General features: G+C 36.1%; 1 protein-coding gene across 2 annotated transcripts; it reads right to left on the reverse strand.

Annotated features, from left to right (window-relative positions):
- Positions 1-946: 946 nt before the first annotated feature.
- CPSF2 (cleavage and polyadenylation specific factor 2) lies at positions 947-16,386 on the reverse strand. Of its 2 annotated transcripts, none has more exons than XM_068682916.1 (15): positions 16,143-16,386; positions 15,596-15,781; positions 14,326-14,485; positions 14,130-14,235; positions 12,440-12,569; positions 11,259-11,374; positions 10,526-10,713; positions 9,813-10,103; positions 8,633-8,733; positions 8,116-8,316; positions 7,316-7,468; positions 5,964-6,189; positions 3,832-4,131; positions 2,785-2,919; positions 947-2,679 (listed from the first exon to the last, which is right to left on the reverse strand). In XM_068682916.1, exons 2-15 carry the CDS (start codon positions 15,742-15,744, stop codon positions 2,587-2,589), a joined length of 2,349 nt encoding a protein of 782 aa, XP_068539017.1. In that variant the 5' UTR covers positions 15,745-15,781; positions 16,143-16,386; the 3' UTR covers positions 947-2,586. The 2 variants fall into 2 exon arrangements, with proteins under 2 accessions (XP_068539017.1, XP_068539016.1); XM_068682915.1 differs by having other exon boundaries at positions 16,010-16,386.
- Between the last annotated feature and the right edge of the window lie 16 nt (positions 16,387-16,402).

Genomic DNA, 16,402 nt, shown 5'->3' on the forward strand with positions numbered 1-16,402 from the left:
CTGAATTATTCAAGACCCTTGGAAGGATATATTTTTAAAATGGTCATAAGTACCAAAGCTAGGTTTGAATTGAAGTTAATGTTCTTGCCCTCAAGCACAACAGAGAAAAAAGTTAGGAATAGTACTCCCTATTAAATTGTAGGTGTTATGGAGAAAACGCAGGAGTCAAAAACAAAGCTTACAGCCCATGGCAGCACCAACATTTTTTGGATGTGAGCAGAAATGAATTTCATTTCAGTGACAAGCAAGAACCAGACTGGTAACTGAAAATTAAGACAGAAGTTCAATTCTTGTATAAAATAAATTACAGTTCAAACCAACAAAATAATAATAACCTATCAGAAAGCTGATAGAAGACTAGGTAGCATTCACAGGAATTTGTTTCGGTTCCACAGTGCCTCCAAGTAAGGAATGTGTAGCCAAAGAGCACACCTTCCTCACAGCACAGCTGCAGCCTGTGATGTTACTACAGATGTCCTGTACTTCCCCTTCCTCCCACTCACCAGCCCACAAATCCAGCCTTCTCCTGTCCCAGAGCTCAGACAACTCCTGTTGTCCTGCACATCAGCTTCCTAGGTCTCATTTCATACCAGACTATTTCAAGCAGAATAGACTAATGCAGAATAATTAGCTGCTATGCTCATACTTGAGCTTTATTCTTCAGCAATGATGCTACTTTGTCCTTTAACAGGACACATGGAGGTGTAGCAATTAATAACACTAACATTTGTTAAACTTCACTGGATTTGAAACAATAAGTTATGAAAAAAAAAGATTGAAAGTTTTGTGATCATGCTGTCTTGTCTTTCCCCCTTTTTAAGAACAGCATTTTTTTTTTAGTTCCATTTCCTAAAGGTTTTAAAATTTTATTTCAATATTCCATACCACCTTAAGTGATCTCTGCCCTCCCCAAGCCTCCAAGTTAAAAGCTCTAAGGCCAATACAATTATGTAAAAAGGAATGCACTTTATAAAGTTCATTAGTATCAACAACGGTAATACAATAGTATTCACCAGCAAGCACCCAGTATCATAAAGATTTACACAGCACTGCTCCAAAACAGCTACAAAACCAGAGCATTTCTAAGAAGTTCTAGTTGTCAATGTAACAGAAAATAAACCTTTTTTATATACTGTTGCCAAAGAAGCGTTGAGCTGTTTAGTCATTACTAGCCAAGATTATTGCCTGTAACAAAACACATTCTCACTTTGCATTACATTTTCAAGTGTTTTACATTTTTAGTATCTAGTTCTAGCAGCTTGGTTGATTTTTTTGTTTTGTTAAGCATGGACTTCAATTTCAAGTTACTATTTTAAACAGTATAAATCATCTGTAGATCAGATAAACTATTAGTCAAAAATGAATTGCAAGGTAAATTATCTTACCATTAATAGCCCACAGGGCTTTTTTTTTTTTTTGCCACTTTGTCCAAAGATGTTATTTAAACGTATACACAGAGAGCACATATGACTTTGCTGTTTTATGTAAAAACAAGTAGGCAACCCTCCACTGCCAAAACTGGTGGTTCACAGATGGAAGAAAATGGAATTAAAGAAACTCTCAAGAGGCCATTTATATGCATAAATTAATTTCCGAGAAATTCAGCCACACAAAACTGTACTCATCTTCACCTAAAAAGTAAGTACAATTTCCAGCATAAAAAGCTACAATAAATCCCATTTTCAAAACATGCAATAGTATGAAACATGGCACAAAAGCATTAAATACATCACATGAACTCAGATCTCCAGATAAAGGATCTTCTTGAACTTGGTTCATGGCACTCTGAACAAACAGCGGTGCACAGAAAAAGGCTTCAGTCTTTGAAAATATTAAAATTAGAACTCAAAAGATTTTATAGTTGGCATAACTCTGCAAAGCGAGAAATTGCAAATCCAGTAAGTTTGTACAGAAGTTACTCAGAAGCACACAATCACTAGATTTTAAGCTGCCTGACAATTTTCTCCAGTCTTCTTAGTGTACCTGTTCAAAGCAATTTTTTGATCCTGCAGATTAATACTTCATACAGAATATGAAATGCTGTACTGGAACAAACAAGTAAGAGCAGACAGCAACAACATTAAGACACGGACAGATGAACACCGGGGGAACATTCAGGTAGTCAACTCTAGTTATGTTTTTCATAGCCCACTTAAACTCAATTTAAAACAAACAAACAAAAAAGGACTCAAGCCTCTTCCAAAATGGACAAAAACCAGTTCCATGTTTAATCTTATTTTAGAATAGAAGAATGACTTTGTACTCTTTGGCAGGGAATCTATCAAACCAGAACATGTCCTGTCAATGTGAACCTTTCCTGAGGAACAGTTCATAGCCATAAACTCATTTAGAATGTACTACGTAGGAGATGGCAAGTCATAACAGTTTGAGAGTCAAGAACATGGAATGTACCAATAAGTTTATGAAGAGTGACAGTAGCAGTTATTTACATGTTCAGGGTAGTTTACCTATTCTTTATGAATTACTTCTCCCTTGTATAAATTAGAAAACTACAAAAAGTCAAAACTGAGAGAACTCCTCGTCATCTTTACAAGTTCAAGTAAAAACACCTTCGCAGAACCTCCTTTAGACGATAGCATATTGCTTGTATAAAAGGTCTCTTATTCTATAGAAGTCTTGACAGAGACAGCCTTCCAATCCGATGCGCCCTGTTTCAGTCTGAAACAAAAGACATGTTTCAGTTTATTATCTTTACACTATCAAGAAATTTAATTTGCATTTAGAATATTATTTACCAAAGAGTTTAAGATACAGAACACCTACCCTGCGAACAGCCACCAGATTGTTGCAAACAAGCACTCCTCCTACAAATTCAGCTTGTATACCTTCTCGCAAGAGAACTTGCTTGAAGTCTGATAGTCTTGGCTCATTCATAAACACAGACTGGTGACCAAGAACCTTTAAACAACATACAAAAATTTAATATTTGTGCTACTTGTTGTCTTCCATTTTTCCAAATATCTCCTCATCGTTGTGTTGGCAACAGCATGGCCTATGGACAGGCTGGGGGACTGTAACTGAGCAGGTTGTATTTCTGTCTACTTGCAGCAAGATGTTTCCAGGACAGGATAGCATAGAAATTACTTGTCAAGTAAATAAAGGATTTCTTTCTGCACTCATATATTGCATAGAAAACTGCCCTTGAAGATCCCTTCTGAGACACGTTACAACCAGGGACAGAGCTGCAGTAAGCTGCACTGCTGATCACTACAGATCCATGACAACTGTCACAGAAGTATGAAGAGACTTTAGAGCTGTCTCCACTTTTATCTAGCCCCTGAAACAGACTACATTTAGGACTGTAAAACAGTATTGTAATTCTAGGATTAGGAGCTATATTAATCATTCACTGAAAAATGAAATAATATCTATTCACACAAGCAATCATTTTCATTTCAGAGTAAAGAATAAGGTAAAGAGATTAAATTAATGAACTCAGATCACTACTAGAGGCAGAGGTGTATGAATTTCCAAGACATGTATTTCTGCTCAAGTATATGAAGTAATTCCTATAGTATCAACAAAACAGAACAAGACTCAAGAGTGAATAAGTAACTGATTTACAAATCCACAAGTACTAATTACAAATACGAAACATTAAGATCTCATTCACAGATAGTTGGTAACTGCGTGCTAGGCACTGTTTGTGAATGCAACAGATCATCCTTATTGAAAAGCTTAAAATCTGAAAGAACAGTAGCAGGCTTAACTAAAAGAAAACCAAACATGAACAAAGTTAGACTTTCATTTGAATAAGATCATAACTATCAACCTCTAAGTACTAGAAAGAAATCAGGGAAGTTTCTATACCTCATGAGGTGGCAGAGGTTCCAAAGTAGGAATGATCTCACTCTCCTCACACATCTCCTTATCGTCATCACCAAAGAGGCTTTTCATGGCTTTTTGTTGTGCAATGACACTGGAGTCTGAAGAAGGTATATCCACTTGCATCTCTAGGTCTTCATCTTCCCTCAGCTCTCCCTCTTCCAAAATAACTCCAGTATCCACTTTTGAAACTCTCATGTCCAGGACACCATCTATCCAAGCCAACTCAGCATCCTTGGCTTTACAGAACTGAAGGGAGCTGACAAGAGAGTCTTTTAACCTGACCTGGGTTGCACAAAAATAAAAGTACTGTTGGTTTGATAGAAAACACATGGAGTTCTTACTTCAAGTTTCCAAAATTAGCAGTTTTCCTTTCACCATCTTTCTGCACAGGTTTGACTCAGAGTCTTTTGGAAAGAGAAAGAACTTGATATCTCTAAGACAAGACATTCTATACTTAAAAAACACAGATGGTATAAACTTGATATCAGCAGTCAACTTAAAAAAAAAAAAAAGCAAAGAACAAAACTTTTGTTTTTCCGTGATTAACATAAGAAACTTATGACTGCAAACAAGTTAAATTTATGGCAGGAACGATCATTTAAATCATTTAATCTTTTAAAACATCAGATTTTTTTTGTGGCCAAGGGATTCTTCAGTTGGCCTTAGTAATTCTATGGAAAATTTACACAGATACATTCAGGTTATGAAACTGCAGCTCCAAAATTCAACCTTCTTTAAAAAATTATAATTAAATCTTATTGCAAGAGGGGATGTTGTAAATATCAGACTAAGTGACCAAAACATTACCCTGATTCCTCTGGCACATTCCAGGACTCGAACTCATTAAAACCCTACTCTGAAAGACTGCTATCCACATGAGATTGTGCAGGATCACAATAGCAGAATCAAGGCTGCAACTGTACAAATGAAATTGCAACTAATTAACTATCTGCAACACAATTCACCCAAAAGACATTAGGATTCCAACATCCCACTCCCATTTATTTTTTAATTCAGTGTCTCCAATGTACTTCATCTGTTCAGACAGCTTCCAATTGAAAACAAAAAATTTTAATCTTTGAAGACTGAATTATCCCCTTATAAAACTGAAACAAAATATGGAGCTATTAAATTTTTATTCAGACAAATATTTAGTGAAAAATCAAAAATCTCATTTCTTTCACACTAGCAATCCTCAGAGCTTTAAAACAAACAAACAAACAAAACCAAAGAAAACACTGCTGTTTTAAGATTCTCCAAACAAGTTAATTTTGAGTAACTGGAGCTTTCTGCTTCCACAGGTAACAGATTTTTCTCTGTGAACTCGCAAAAGCACCTCTTTCAACAATTCTACTGATGTTTTTCTATTAACTTTAAAAGTACAGAAGGCATGAAAGACCAAATACCTAAACTGCATGTGAGATGCTTTCCTCAGAACAACTTCAAAATTTGCATCAGGACCATATGAATTTTCATATGCTTCACACAAATTATCCGAGTTTTCTCATTTTGAGCTTAACAATGAAAACTAAATACAATGTATTAAAGAAGTGCAACATTTTATTATTACCTCACTTTTTTTTTTTTGTGAGCAGAAAAGAGGTGGTGGTAGGCAGATGTACCTTTTTAAATAATTTCTTTAACATTAACTTGCCCCTGATTGTACATGTTTATTCCCAAGCACTACTTTTTCTTTTTTTTTTTTTTTTTTTTTTTGCTAATTCTCCTCTTGAGATTAGAGAAAGAATCCTGAGTTCCAAGCAGTTGTAGCATACAACGGTACTTTAAATACAAACACAATTAATCTACTAACACTAAGAGTAAAGCAAACTGATGTTCCAATGGACATAAACTTCACCTTCTGCACTACAGGCAAAAGTGGACTGATCTCACATTCCAGTTTTGTTTTAAGCACTTCAGAGTAACATTCATTTAAGCATAAGGAAAATGCCTACCCATACGACAGAAAAAAGCTGCCAGTGTCAAAATCAAGTGTACACATGTAGCATTTTGTGTCTCCTCTCCCGAAAAAAACAGCTAAATAAGAAAGCCTGCCAGTACAGCTTTATTACAGTTGACATTACTTACACAAGTAACAAAATCCTGTAGCTTACCTGATAAATGTGAGTTTCACTGGTTGCATCTACAGTTTCATGTAGTTTTGGCATGTAAACTTTAATGTCTTTTCCACCAAAAGCTCTGCAACATTCTGCAAGGTCCTGGCTGGCTTCAGGTGGTCCATGGACAATGATCAGTTGTCTTGGTTTCATTTGGTTAATAATTTTTTTAATTGAGTCCCCATCTGAGCGTCCTTCATAGTCAATGTATGTAACCCTAGCTCTAGTTTGAATTAAAAAAAAGAATAACAGATTTTTAAGTTTAAATAAAATATTCTGAAGCACTCAAAATTTGATCAAAAATTTTGATTTAAAAAATGAAAAATTTTAAAATTATTCTACATCAGAAAAAGTTGTCATCACAAGACATTTTATGGATCAGTGAAATAAAGAATTGCCAAATATCAGCACATTCATATATTTAACACTAAGTTCCCAAAATTCACTTACATAGTTATCAAAACATGACTTAAGAGTATGTGAATAAGTTCAATCCTTTCTAGCAATATATACATACACACTTCCTTATCTGTGCTGACAAACTATTGTATCATTTGCTCTTCCTTTTCCAATTCTCCTCAAACAGGAACCAAAGCGTATATTTCTTAAGAGTAAGAGCCATAAGATTCTGTATCATACTCCCAGAAAGACTAGTAAAAAAAAATAATCGTGATTAACCTGGAGAAGAAAAGAGAATCCTATATGACTTTTTTTTAATTTCAAGCTAGCTTTTTAACCTAATTTGTACAATATCCACACCGCTATTCTAATAGCATGGACTAAGGCTCATAAAGCTCAAGACTCACTGGATACATACACAGCTGCAAACAATACAGTACACAACATTTTCCTAACGAGCTCCCCACAACACACTGTATTTTCCCTACAAGCACTGATCTCGGCAGTAGCTCCAAAGAATCCTCTAGCATCAGAGACCTTGGAGGATAGACTCAGGAGACACACGTAGTACTGGAATTTTCCCATTATCCCTTTATATCACACAGGTGACAAACAGAATTCAAAGCAAAACAGAATGTGAAATATAGGCACTATTAACGGCTGATACTACATTGGCATGCATTTCCTATTAGCACTTCTACAAAAGACCCTCTTGTTGCATGAGAAATAAACATAGCTACTGCCTATTGTCACAATGTAAAAAACCCAAACGCTTGAAATATTTTTTTTTCTTCTCAGAAAAAAAAAAGAAAGCACCAGTTTCAGCTTGAACAAGTATTTCTGGAAAGAAGGCAAAACAGCTGAATGCTGGTTACAACACATTGGCCTTTCAAACAGTACCCTCCTAGCTATGAAGTTACCAAAAATTGGAACAAAGCTACTCCACTCACTTAATTTCCATGGATTCTGTTGCTGAAATACATTTGGTGGGAACATCTGATAAATCCTGGTCCATAGGCTCCTCTCCATTTGTCAAGCCAGATTCTAGTTTGCTTTTTTCTTCTTCTGTTGCCTGAAGTTCTGGAACTAGAAAATCTTCAGGTCTAAAGGATGAAAGGCATTTTGTTTTTAATAATCTTATAGTAACTGCAAAGCACTACACAGTATAGAAACAAATAATCCTCATTATAACTACGGACTTCTTTTAGAATCATTAGTGCTAACAGTTTTATTACACTTGGCTTCAATATTTTCACATGTGAACACAGCTCATCTGGAAAATATTACCTTCATATCTCAAAACAATGTTTTGATATCCTACAGAACATTAGCAAGGTGAGGGTTTCTAGCATGTACTCCTCACACAAATATTACAAATATTGCTAAATTTTCCTAGCTTGAAAGATGCTCCTTCCTGTCATAGTAAATTTACCAAAATTGTATCATTTAAAGTAGAAAAAAGTCAGGTTCAGAAAAAATAAAAATCTTCTCTCTCAAAAATAAAAGAAAAAAACGTAGCAAAAATACAACTTAACAGATGTAAACTCATGCCAAGAACCACTGGTCTGCTTTCTGTGAAATTTAGCACAAACTGTTTTACAGAAGCCATTCAAATGTTACTGTGTTTAGGAGAGCATATAACAGTGTAGCAAGGGAGAGAATGCTGGTTTCTATTTTTATTACTTCTATTTTTGAACTATTTCATAGCTGTTACATGTTACTAAGCACTATCACTGCTTTCTCTACATACTTGATAATCTCGCCATATTCGTCCCATTTAATTCTTTCTTCGGGGGCTGGAAACATTGGGTAAGATTTCTTTGCTTGTTTGAAGAAGCTTCCTTTTCGGCTACCTTCACCCTTCATCATCAAATCATGTTTGGTCTTATGTACAGTTGGCTGATCAATATCTTCTTCGGCATCACTCTCATCACTGGAATCGATATCTGCCCTGAAATGGCATTCCAAGAAGAAAAGAATTTTCTTTCTAATTCAGGTTTAGTATTACATAAACACACTGACTGGACAGTAACAGACACTAAGGGCAAGGACAATTTATGCATCTGAGAAGTTGTTCACAAAAAGCAGATGAAACAGGTCTATCTTAATGACATTAAAGACAACCATTTCTGACTCCTCAGTGCCCTCAGACAAACCTATCAAAACCACAATTTTCATTTATCCCTGTAAACAGTTGATGCATCAAGCTGATCACACAAATATCAACTCTAACAGTAACAGCAGAACACAACAGCCCACATACTTACTCTTTAGACTGTTCTAACTTTTTAGCCGCTTCTTTCTTTAGTTTCTCCTTTTCTAGGTATTCTTCAAGTTCTTTTCCTTCCAACTTGACACGTCTTCTCAACTTACAGATAGAATAAAAATTAACATTACTTTGAGTAGCTGATGTGATTTTAACATTTCACCTGTACACTGCTGGTAAGATAATATTTATATTTAAGTACCGAGGACAAATGCAACTTGTTTGTCACATACAGAACAAGAATATGTAATTGTGTGGCACCTTAGCACGGCAATATCGTGACAATGTTATCAATTAGCAGAGACTAACAGAAAAGCATTTTTAAGGTATTAAAATCAATTGGCTTTACAAAAATTCTTTAGACAAAACATCCTCAGGACACATTTCTCTTCAATAAATGCAAATACTCTATAATGAGAACTTTTTTTTTTTTTTTAAACTTTTGTGTAACTAACAAAACCAGAACCTTGCAAAATGCTATACTAGTATGCAAAACAACATCAAGTTTTCTTTCTTGTTTTCCACAGAACAAGTTAGAATATAGGTTGCACTGGATAATGCAGAAATCTAGAAATAAGTCTAATACTGTAATTGAACATTTCCAATCCAATCTAAAACTAAAGCAGGCTGCATCATCAGGATTGAAGTTATCATTGCAACCACAGGGGACTCCTGTAAGTTACTAGCACTTTCCATAGAGCAGACACAGGTATACTACTTGAAAATAATTTGAAAACATGACTAACAACTAATTGTATTCTTCTAATTCCTAAATCTCACTTATCTTTTTAATTCTGGTGCAATATACTACACTCATTTAGCTCGATTCTTCCCTCATCCCAATATATGGCAGATTATTTTTAATAATAAAAAAGATGTAAGAAGTGTTGTTTAATAATAAATAATTAAATATTTCTTAAATATTTAAATACTTAAAAGCAGCTTCATGCTCATCTCTGTGAAGTATTAATTCTACCACAGCACTGAAAAACAATTTGCATTTCCTAATGTAGGATCTATTTTTATGTAAATTTATCCTTAACTTGTTATATATGCAACATACTTACTTCAGATTTCCTTCCACCACTAAAAGCATTTTCAGCAGGTCAAAAAAAAAAAAATCAGTTTTGCTTATACTCTGCCCACATCAAAAACTTTTAGATAAATGGACAAATTCTTACCTCAATATCTATAACTTTCTCAGAAGGATTATCAATCAGGAATCGTGCTAATGTTCCAGGTGTAGTGCGGTAAGTTAAAATTATAGAGTTTTTGGAATCCTGGCACCACTGAATGAAAAGATCTCTTGAAAACCCACACTCTAAATCAGGTTGACTGGCAAGAACAACTTTTGGACTAGGTACTCGAGCCAGATCAGAAAGACTATGACATAAGGAGAGATGGCGGAATTGAAAAGGATTGTTTCTCTTGTCTTCAAAGCACCTCATCAACTTATCGCTCATCCATTCAACCTAAAATATATATTAAGAAAAAATCATTAATAGGAATACAAGCTCTGTAAAAACATAAAAACCTGATATTAAGTACAGAGGTGAAATGTGTGATTACATCAAGGTTTCTCAGCGTGTATAGAAACAATGCTGAGTGGAAACACCACAGAAATGAGTACTTTTTAATAGCTACACTCTATACTGACAAGTCTTGTGATTAAAAAGAAAGTAGAAACAAGTATCAAGCAGTACAGCAGTAGCAATGACTAGACACTGTCTTACTCGATCAAAACATCTGAGATACAAATACCAACTCTAGAACAAGGTAACACCCAGTCTTTAGCTTTTTTTTTTCTTTTAACTGTTGAAAAGAAAAAACCTCTTAAACATACAACCTGTTATCCCCTTCACAATTGCATTTTAAAAATGAAAACAAAACAAACCTGTGATTTGGAGAACTCCACTACATTGTAGCTGACATTATTCAGAAGTGCTAGAGAGTAGACTCCTAATCCCGCATCTTTTGTTCTCCAGATCTGATCAAGAAGTTGAGCAAGTTCCAGAACTCTGCCTGCTGTATCCACAGCTATTAATACATTTCCATCACCTCGTAATGTCTCCAAAACATTAGCTAGAAAAAAATAAAACAAAATGCTTACACTTTAAACCACAACTTCGATTTTTGTAGGGTGGTGGTGTTTTTCTTTACCCTTCCTGTATCACACTGACAGTCATTAGTCAAAAGCAAATTGAACTCAGCAATAAATTAAACTTCAAGACAGAGCCAAAACCACATTTCCAATTAAATTGAGCTGGACTTTTCTTGGTAGTTCTGAAGATCTCACTGCCTTGATATTACTTTCTAAAATAAATAAATACAATCCGTAGAATGGAGCTTAAAAAAAAAAAAGACTGCATTATAAAAGGTCATTTAAAAATTCCTTGAGAAATCAAACAATCCTGGGTAAAATACCCCATTTTCAAACAGTTTTATATAGGGTACAATTCTTTGTTTTTAGGAAAATGTTTTGCCTACAGGATCAGTACCATCAAAATTTGTTAAATTTTAATAAAGATTCTTAATTTAGATGCTGGTGAGCTTCTTACAGGAAAACAATTTACAGTGGCTAATAAATCCTGTTACTGCTATCTTGAACCCCAAAACAGAATACATACTCAGTAGCTGCTCATCCCGTTGCTTCCTCCTGGGTTGTACATAGGTAGCATTAAATGAATCTGTAATAAGCAATGAAGGCCTGCTCAACATTTCCAATGAACATCCATTCAGATGGCTGTGGAAAAAAGGCTAAAACTCACTTTCCGCATTTACATTTTACAATAAAAAATAAAATGGCTAATTTCCAGATTTTTACATGTACAGAAGTCAAACTCCTCAATAATAGAAAACTATTGTATCACATATAAACAAATCAGAGAGCTTCCTAATGAAAAGACTTTAGACCCAGAATAAGAGGATGTTTAAAAAGATTCAAAATCCTAATGTACAAGTAATTTTGAGGCAGTTGACACATAGCATAAATTATATTTAATATCTACAATTGATCATTAGTAAGAACAAAGGCAGTTTCAATTAGCTTCATTTTTCTACTTTCTTCTCTTCTCATTCCCCAAAAGCCTCTTTTGTATAACTTTAATTAGACCTGGAACAGACCCAAATTAGAGCCTGGAACAGGTTCCCCAGAGATATGGTCAGAGCACCCAGCCTGTCAGGGTTCAAGAAGTATCTGGACAATGCTCTCCAACATGTGGTTTAATTTTTGGAAGGTCCTGTGTGGAGCCAGGAGTTGGACTCAATCATTCCTGTGCATCCCTCCCAACTTGGGATATTCTACAATTCTATGTTTCAATGATTAAATTTGGCTTGATGCATAATACAAGACATTAATTAATATTAATGTGAAAAATTATCTTATTTCAGTGTTCATTTTCTTGTCTTTCTTCTTTTAAATAAGCATTTTAAAGAAGGAAGTCAGGACATGAGAAGAATCCTGTCAGTTATTGTCTAAGGTAGAAGAAAACATTTTTTTTCTTGCTCAATGTCTATGTTCTCTACACAACAATGAGCTTTGTGTTATTATTTTCCTTCTTAAACTTGCAAGAAAAGCTTTTCCAAACTGCACAATACAGATGTTTCCTGCTTCAAACTTACAAATAAATAAATCTGAGTGTAATGAGGAAACCCAGAGCTAACGCTTGTTTAAAATCAATTAATCTGAATGCATGTGAAATGAGCATCTTATTTCTGGAAAGGCACTACTACTTCCGTACCTATTTATTACACAAAATAATGCACACCTAACACATCTGAGAAATACAAATAGCTACATTGAACTTACATCTCCCTCTTGTGGTTGAAATCAACTGCATAAACAATTTCTTCTTCTCCATCTTTGACAATCTTCCAAATTGTGCCTCCTATCATGTGACCAGCTGGCAATGGTGTGATTGACAGACCATGTCCTTTGCCTACAAAAAAGAACCGTCTTTTAAAAACCTCTCGATATTTTAAGTACATTACACGTACTAAAATCCATTACTCTAAATAAAAAGTAAATAAATAACTCCACAACTACTACCTGGAAAAAAAATCAAATGAAGAGTGAAAATCAGTAGCATCTCTCTCCTTGTGATCTAACCAGTAACTTCATGATGTTACACTTCTTGCAATTCATTTCTACTCTGTCTCCAGAAAAAGAAACTAAAGTGAAGAGCACTTCTTCACGCCACCTCCCACCAGTACTCAGTGGCATTGCCAAGCTGCTATAACTACAGACCTAAACAGCAGCACGTTACATAACAAACACATCCCAGGAAAGCAAGTCAGCTGGTGAAAAGCAGACCACTCTCTGCTGCACCACAAAATGCTTACTGTATCAGTCACTGCCTAAGTACTCAGAAAAAAAAAAAAAAAAAAAAAGTAAGTTACACAAACAAGAAATCTGCCAGAACGACAAACAGGCAAGTGAAAGAATTCCAAGGAAAGGTGTCTACGTGCTACAGTCAGGAGGGATGGCTGATCTTTTCAGCACTACATGTCGCTTTTCTTACTTTTTTAAATGCACGGCTGCCTCTTGTCACTCATACTAGCCTTGATCTTTGTCAGAGTAAAACTAGAGCAACCATGACCGTTACTCATTGTCTTTGATCGATGACACCAACTAGAACTGCATGACTGCACCGCTTTAACAATGATTAGAACACATATTATCTTCTTAGATGCGTCCATCGAAACTTCACATCACTTCCATTAAATATGAAAAAGGTGTTTTGACACAGTTGTTCACTAAAACACTTATCAGATGTCAAAGTTGGTAGCACAGATATATCCGTGCTACAAATACCTTGAAAAAGGGTCAGCAGCCTTTCAAGAATGGAAAAGAAAAATAGAAATGGGATGCCAAATTACAGGGCAAGAATTTCAGCAGGCAGCACTGAGGAGCTGGGAGATACAGCATCTTGGAGACAAGCTGCTGCTGATCAGCTTATGTGTGTCCGTGCAAGAACTGCGTTTCCATTTCATTATGATCTTTGAATTCAGCAACAGTGAAAAGATGCTGATTATCTGTATGTCACAGTTCCTAGCAATAAGCTATGCTAAGTTTCATTCATAGTCTACAAAGACCTCGTTAAAACATTCACATGCTAAAACTTAGTATCTGCACATTATTTGTTCTCTGTAAAACTTTCTTTTGTTACTGAGCAGCTCTGCGGTATGAATAAGTATTTTTTAGACATGTGAACTAGCTCCAAGAAAAGTTACACACAAAAAAAGGAGAAAACAGTGCCTAAATATGCTTTGGCACAGCCTCCTCCTCATTAAGTGGAACTTCTACCCACCTCCATATACAATTACTAATGTCACGTGTTCAACTGATACAGATTGGCACAGTGTTACTGAATTCAGATCTGCAAAATGCGTGACCTTCATAAACATACTCCTTTTAAAAAGTTACTTTAACTGTTGATGAAAGTAAGAGAGTCCCTAGAAGCAGTTTATCAAAACTGTTCCTTACAGAACAACTTTACCTTTCAAGTTCACAATCTGAGAAAACTTGAGCTGTTGTATCTTGTCAAAGGCTGCATCTACATCATCCAACGTAAAGAGTGTGAAATCTTCAGTATTATGGCGGGACTACAACAAACAAGAAGCAAAGAATGTTCAAAAACTTGAGCCATCTACCTTATCAATGATGTTGTGTATTAAAGTATGAATTAAATATACCTGATACAGATCATACATAAACATCTGCCCCATCTTATATACAGGAATAGTTGCATAAATGGCACAATTCAACCCCATTTTTCCAACTGCATATGGGAGAGCGCCAAGGTGTAGAGGGTCAGGATGAGAAAGGAGAACAGCATCAACCTGGTGTACATGCCTACAAAGGAAGGACAACAGAAGTTGCTGAAAAGAATTCTGAAAGTAATTATACACTTCCAGCCATGACTATTTTGCAAACAACTGCACAATCTGAATGCCAACCAAGAAAATTCAAATCCTTCCAGGTTTAAAAAACATAACTAAAAGTCAGAGATATTCCAAACATTCTGAAGTAACGTTAGAACTTAGATATAGTTCTGAAAATGTAACTTCAAGGCCTGGGTCATTTATGAACTTTCAAAAGTTTCACATTAAATTGTTGATTAGAAAGACCTTAATATATACTCTGACACCAGAGAGTCAAAAGTATTTTTGGTGCAGGTATGTTTATATATCTAAAAACCTAAAACAGACTACAACTTTTTTTCAGATGAGAAAAAACAAATAACAGGATCCAAGTCTCAATAATCTTTATATTGATAAGAATCAAATCAAAACATTTCTTTTCCAAATTGAAACAAGCCAAATTATAACTCAAGCAAAGTGGTATACAAAATTTAGATTTTACTTTAAAAAAATATATAACAAAAAACACAGAATATTTTATGTTTCACAGATTTTTTTATGTTTCAGTCTTTTACCAGCAATCAATTTCTGCATCAGGAAAGCTCACTATAAACATGCAAGAGTTCAGTACTAAAGACTAGACAGGTTGATGTCTTGACAGGACTGGGATACTAACAGAAGCTGTTTTCCAGACTGACAGTTTGTTAAACTTGAAATACGGGGCATGAGTTGATCCACTTTATCTTCAGCCTTCATACAATAAGGCCTCTCATTTAAAACTTAGCTAAACATCCTAAATTACTTTAAAGCCAAGGTCAGCCTCCTATAAACTTGATGCAGAGCAGAACATATGTAAAAACATGAAACATCTAAACTAAAATAAACTCTGAACAGTTTGAGAACTGTAGTTAATTGAGGTTACTCATAAGGCTAAAGAAAAAAATTTACTAGAGATGTTTTAGCAGTATTATCCCCTTCACATAAACCACATTTTGAGCAAAAAAGAACAACTTTGGATATAACATCATCACGCAGATACCACAGACTAGCATTTTGAAAACTTTCAGAGACAAGACCTATTTAAAGTGTCTGAACTACTTACTTCCTTAGGGAGTCAATAATGTCCATAGAAAAGTTCTCATCCCAGCCACAGTCCAAAAGAAAGCGGAATTCATCTACTTGCAATAGATAGCAGAGGGCAGACTCCTCCTGCACCCCTGAAAGCGTGGTCAGCTTGATAATCGATGTCATTTTTCTGTCCAAGCGCTTGATCTCAGAAAGAACTAATCTGAATGGGGGAAGAAAGCATTTTATTATGTAATCCAGAGGAAATGTTTATTTATTTAGATCTCCCTCCTTTTCCTCAGATTTCTCTCAAGTTCTGAGAGCATGCACAGCAATGGTGGTGAATAGCATTCAATACCAGATGCCAACCCCTAACTTCCAGATACCAACTTTTGATCCTTGGGGGTCTTTTGTTGTTAAGAGAGAGCTTCGAAGTTTATTAGACATATACCTTAAAAAATAAAATAAGGGAGTGCTAGAAGCGGCGCAGGGACCAGCTCCGCGCCTCTGGGGTCTGAGGGGAGCCCCAGCGGGGCAGACCCCGCCGCTGAGGGGCCGGGCCGCGCCTCGCCGCCGGGGCTCACCGGGGAGGAAGAGGAGGAAGAAGAGGAAGAGGAGGAGGAGAAGGAGCCCGGCTCGGAGCACTGGAGCCTTTGGTCGCCCGGCAGCGGGCCCAGCCCGGCGCTCCCGGCGAGGGGACGCCCCGCAGCGGTGCCCCCGAGCCGCCGCCGCTGCCTCGAGGCTCGGCCGCCCTCAAGCCCCGCGGGGCGCGCCCCCACCGCCGCCTCCTGCCCCGGCGCCGCCGGCCGCCATCTTGTGAGGGGCGGGGAGAAGGAGGAGGGAA

This window comes from Anas acuta, chromosome 5 (genome assembly GCF_963932015.1).
Source record: "Anas acuta chromosome 5, bAnaAcu1.1, whole genome shotgun sequence".
Classification (NCBI taxonomy): domain Eukaryota; kingdom Metazoa; phylum Chordata; class Aves; order Anseriformes; family Anatidae; genus Anas; species Anas acuta.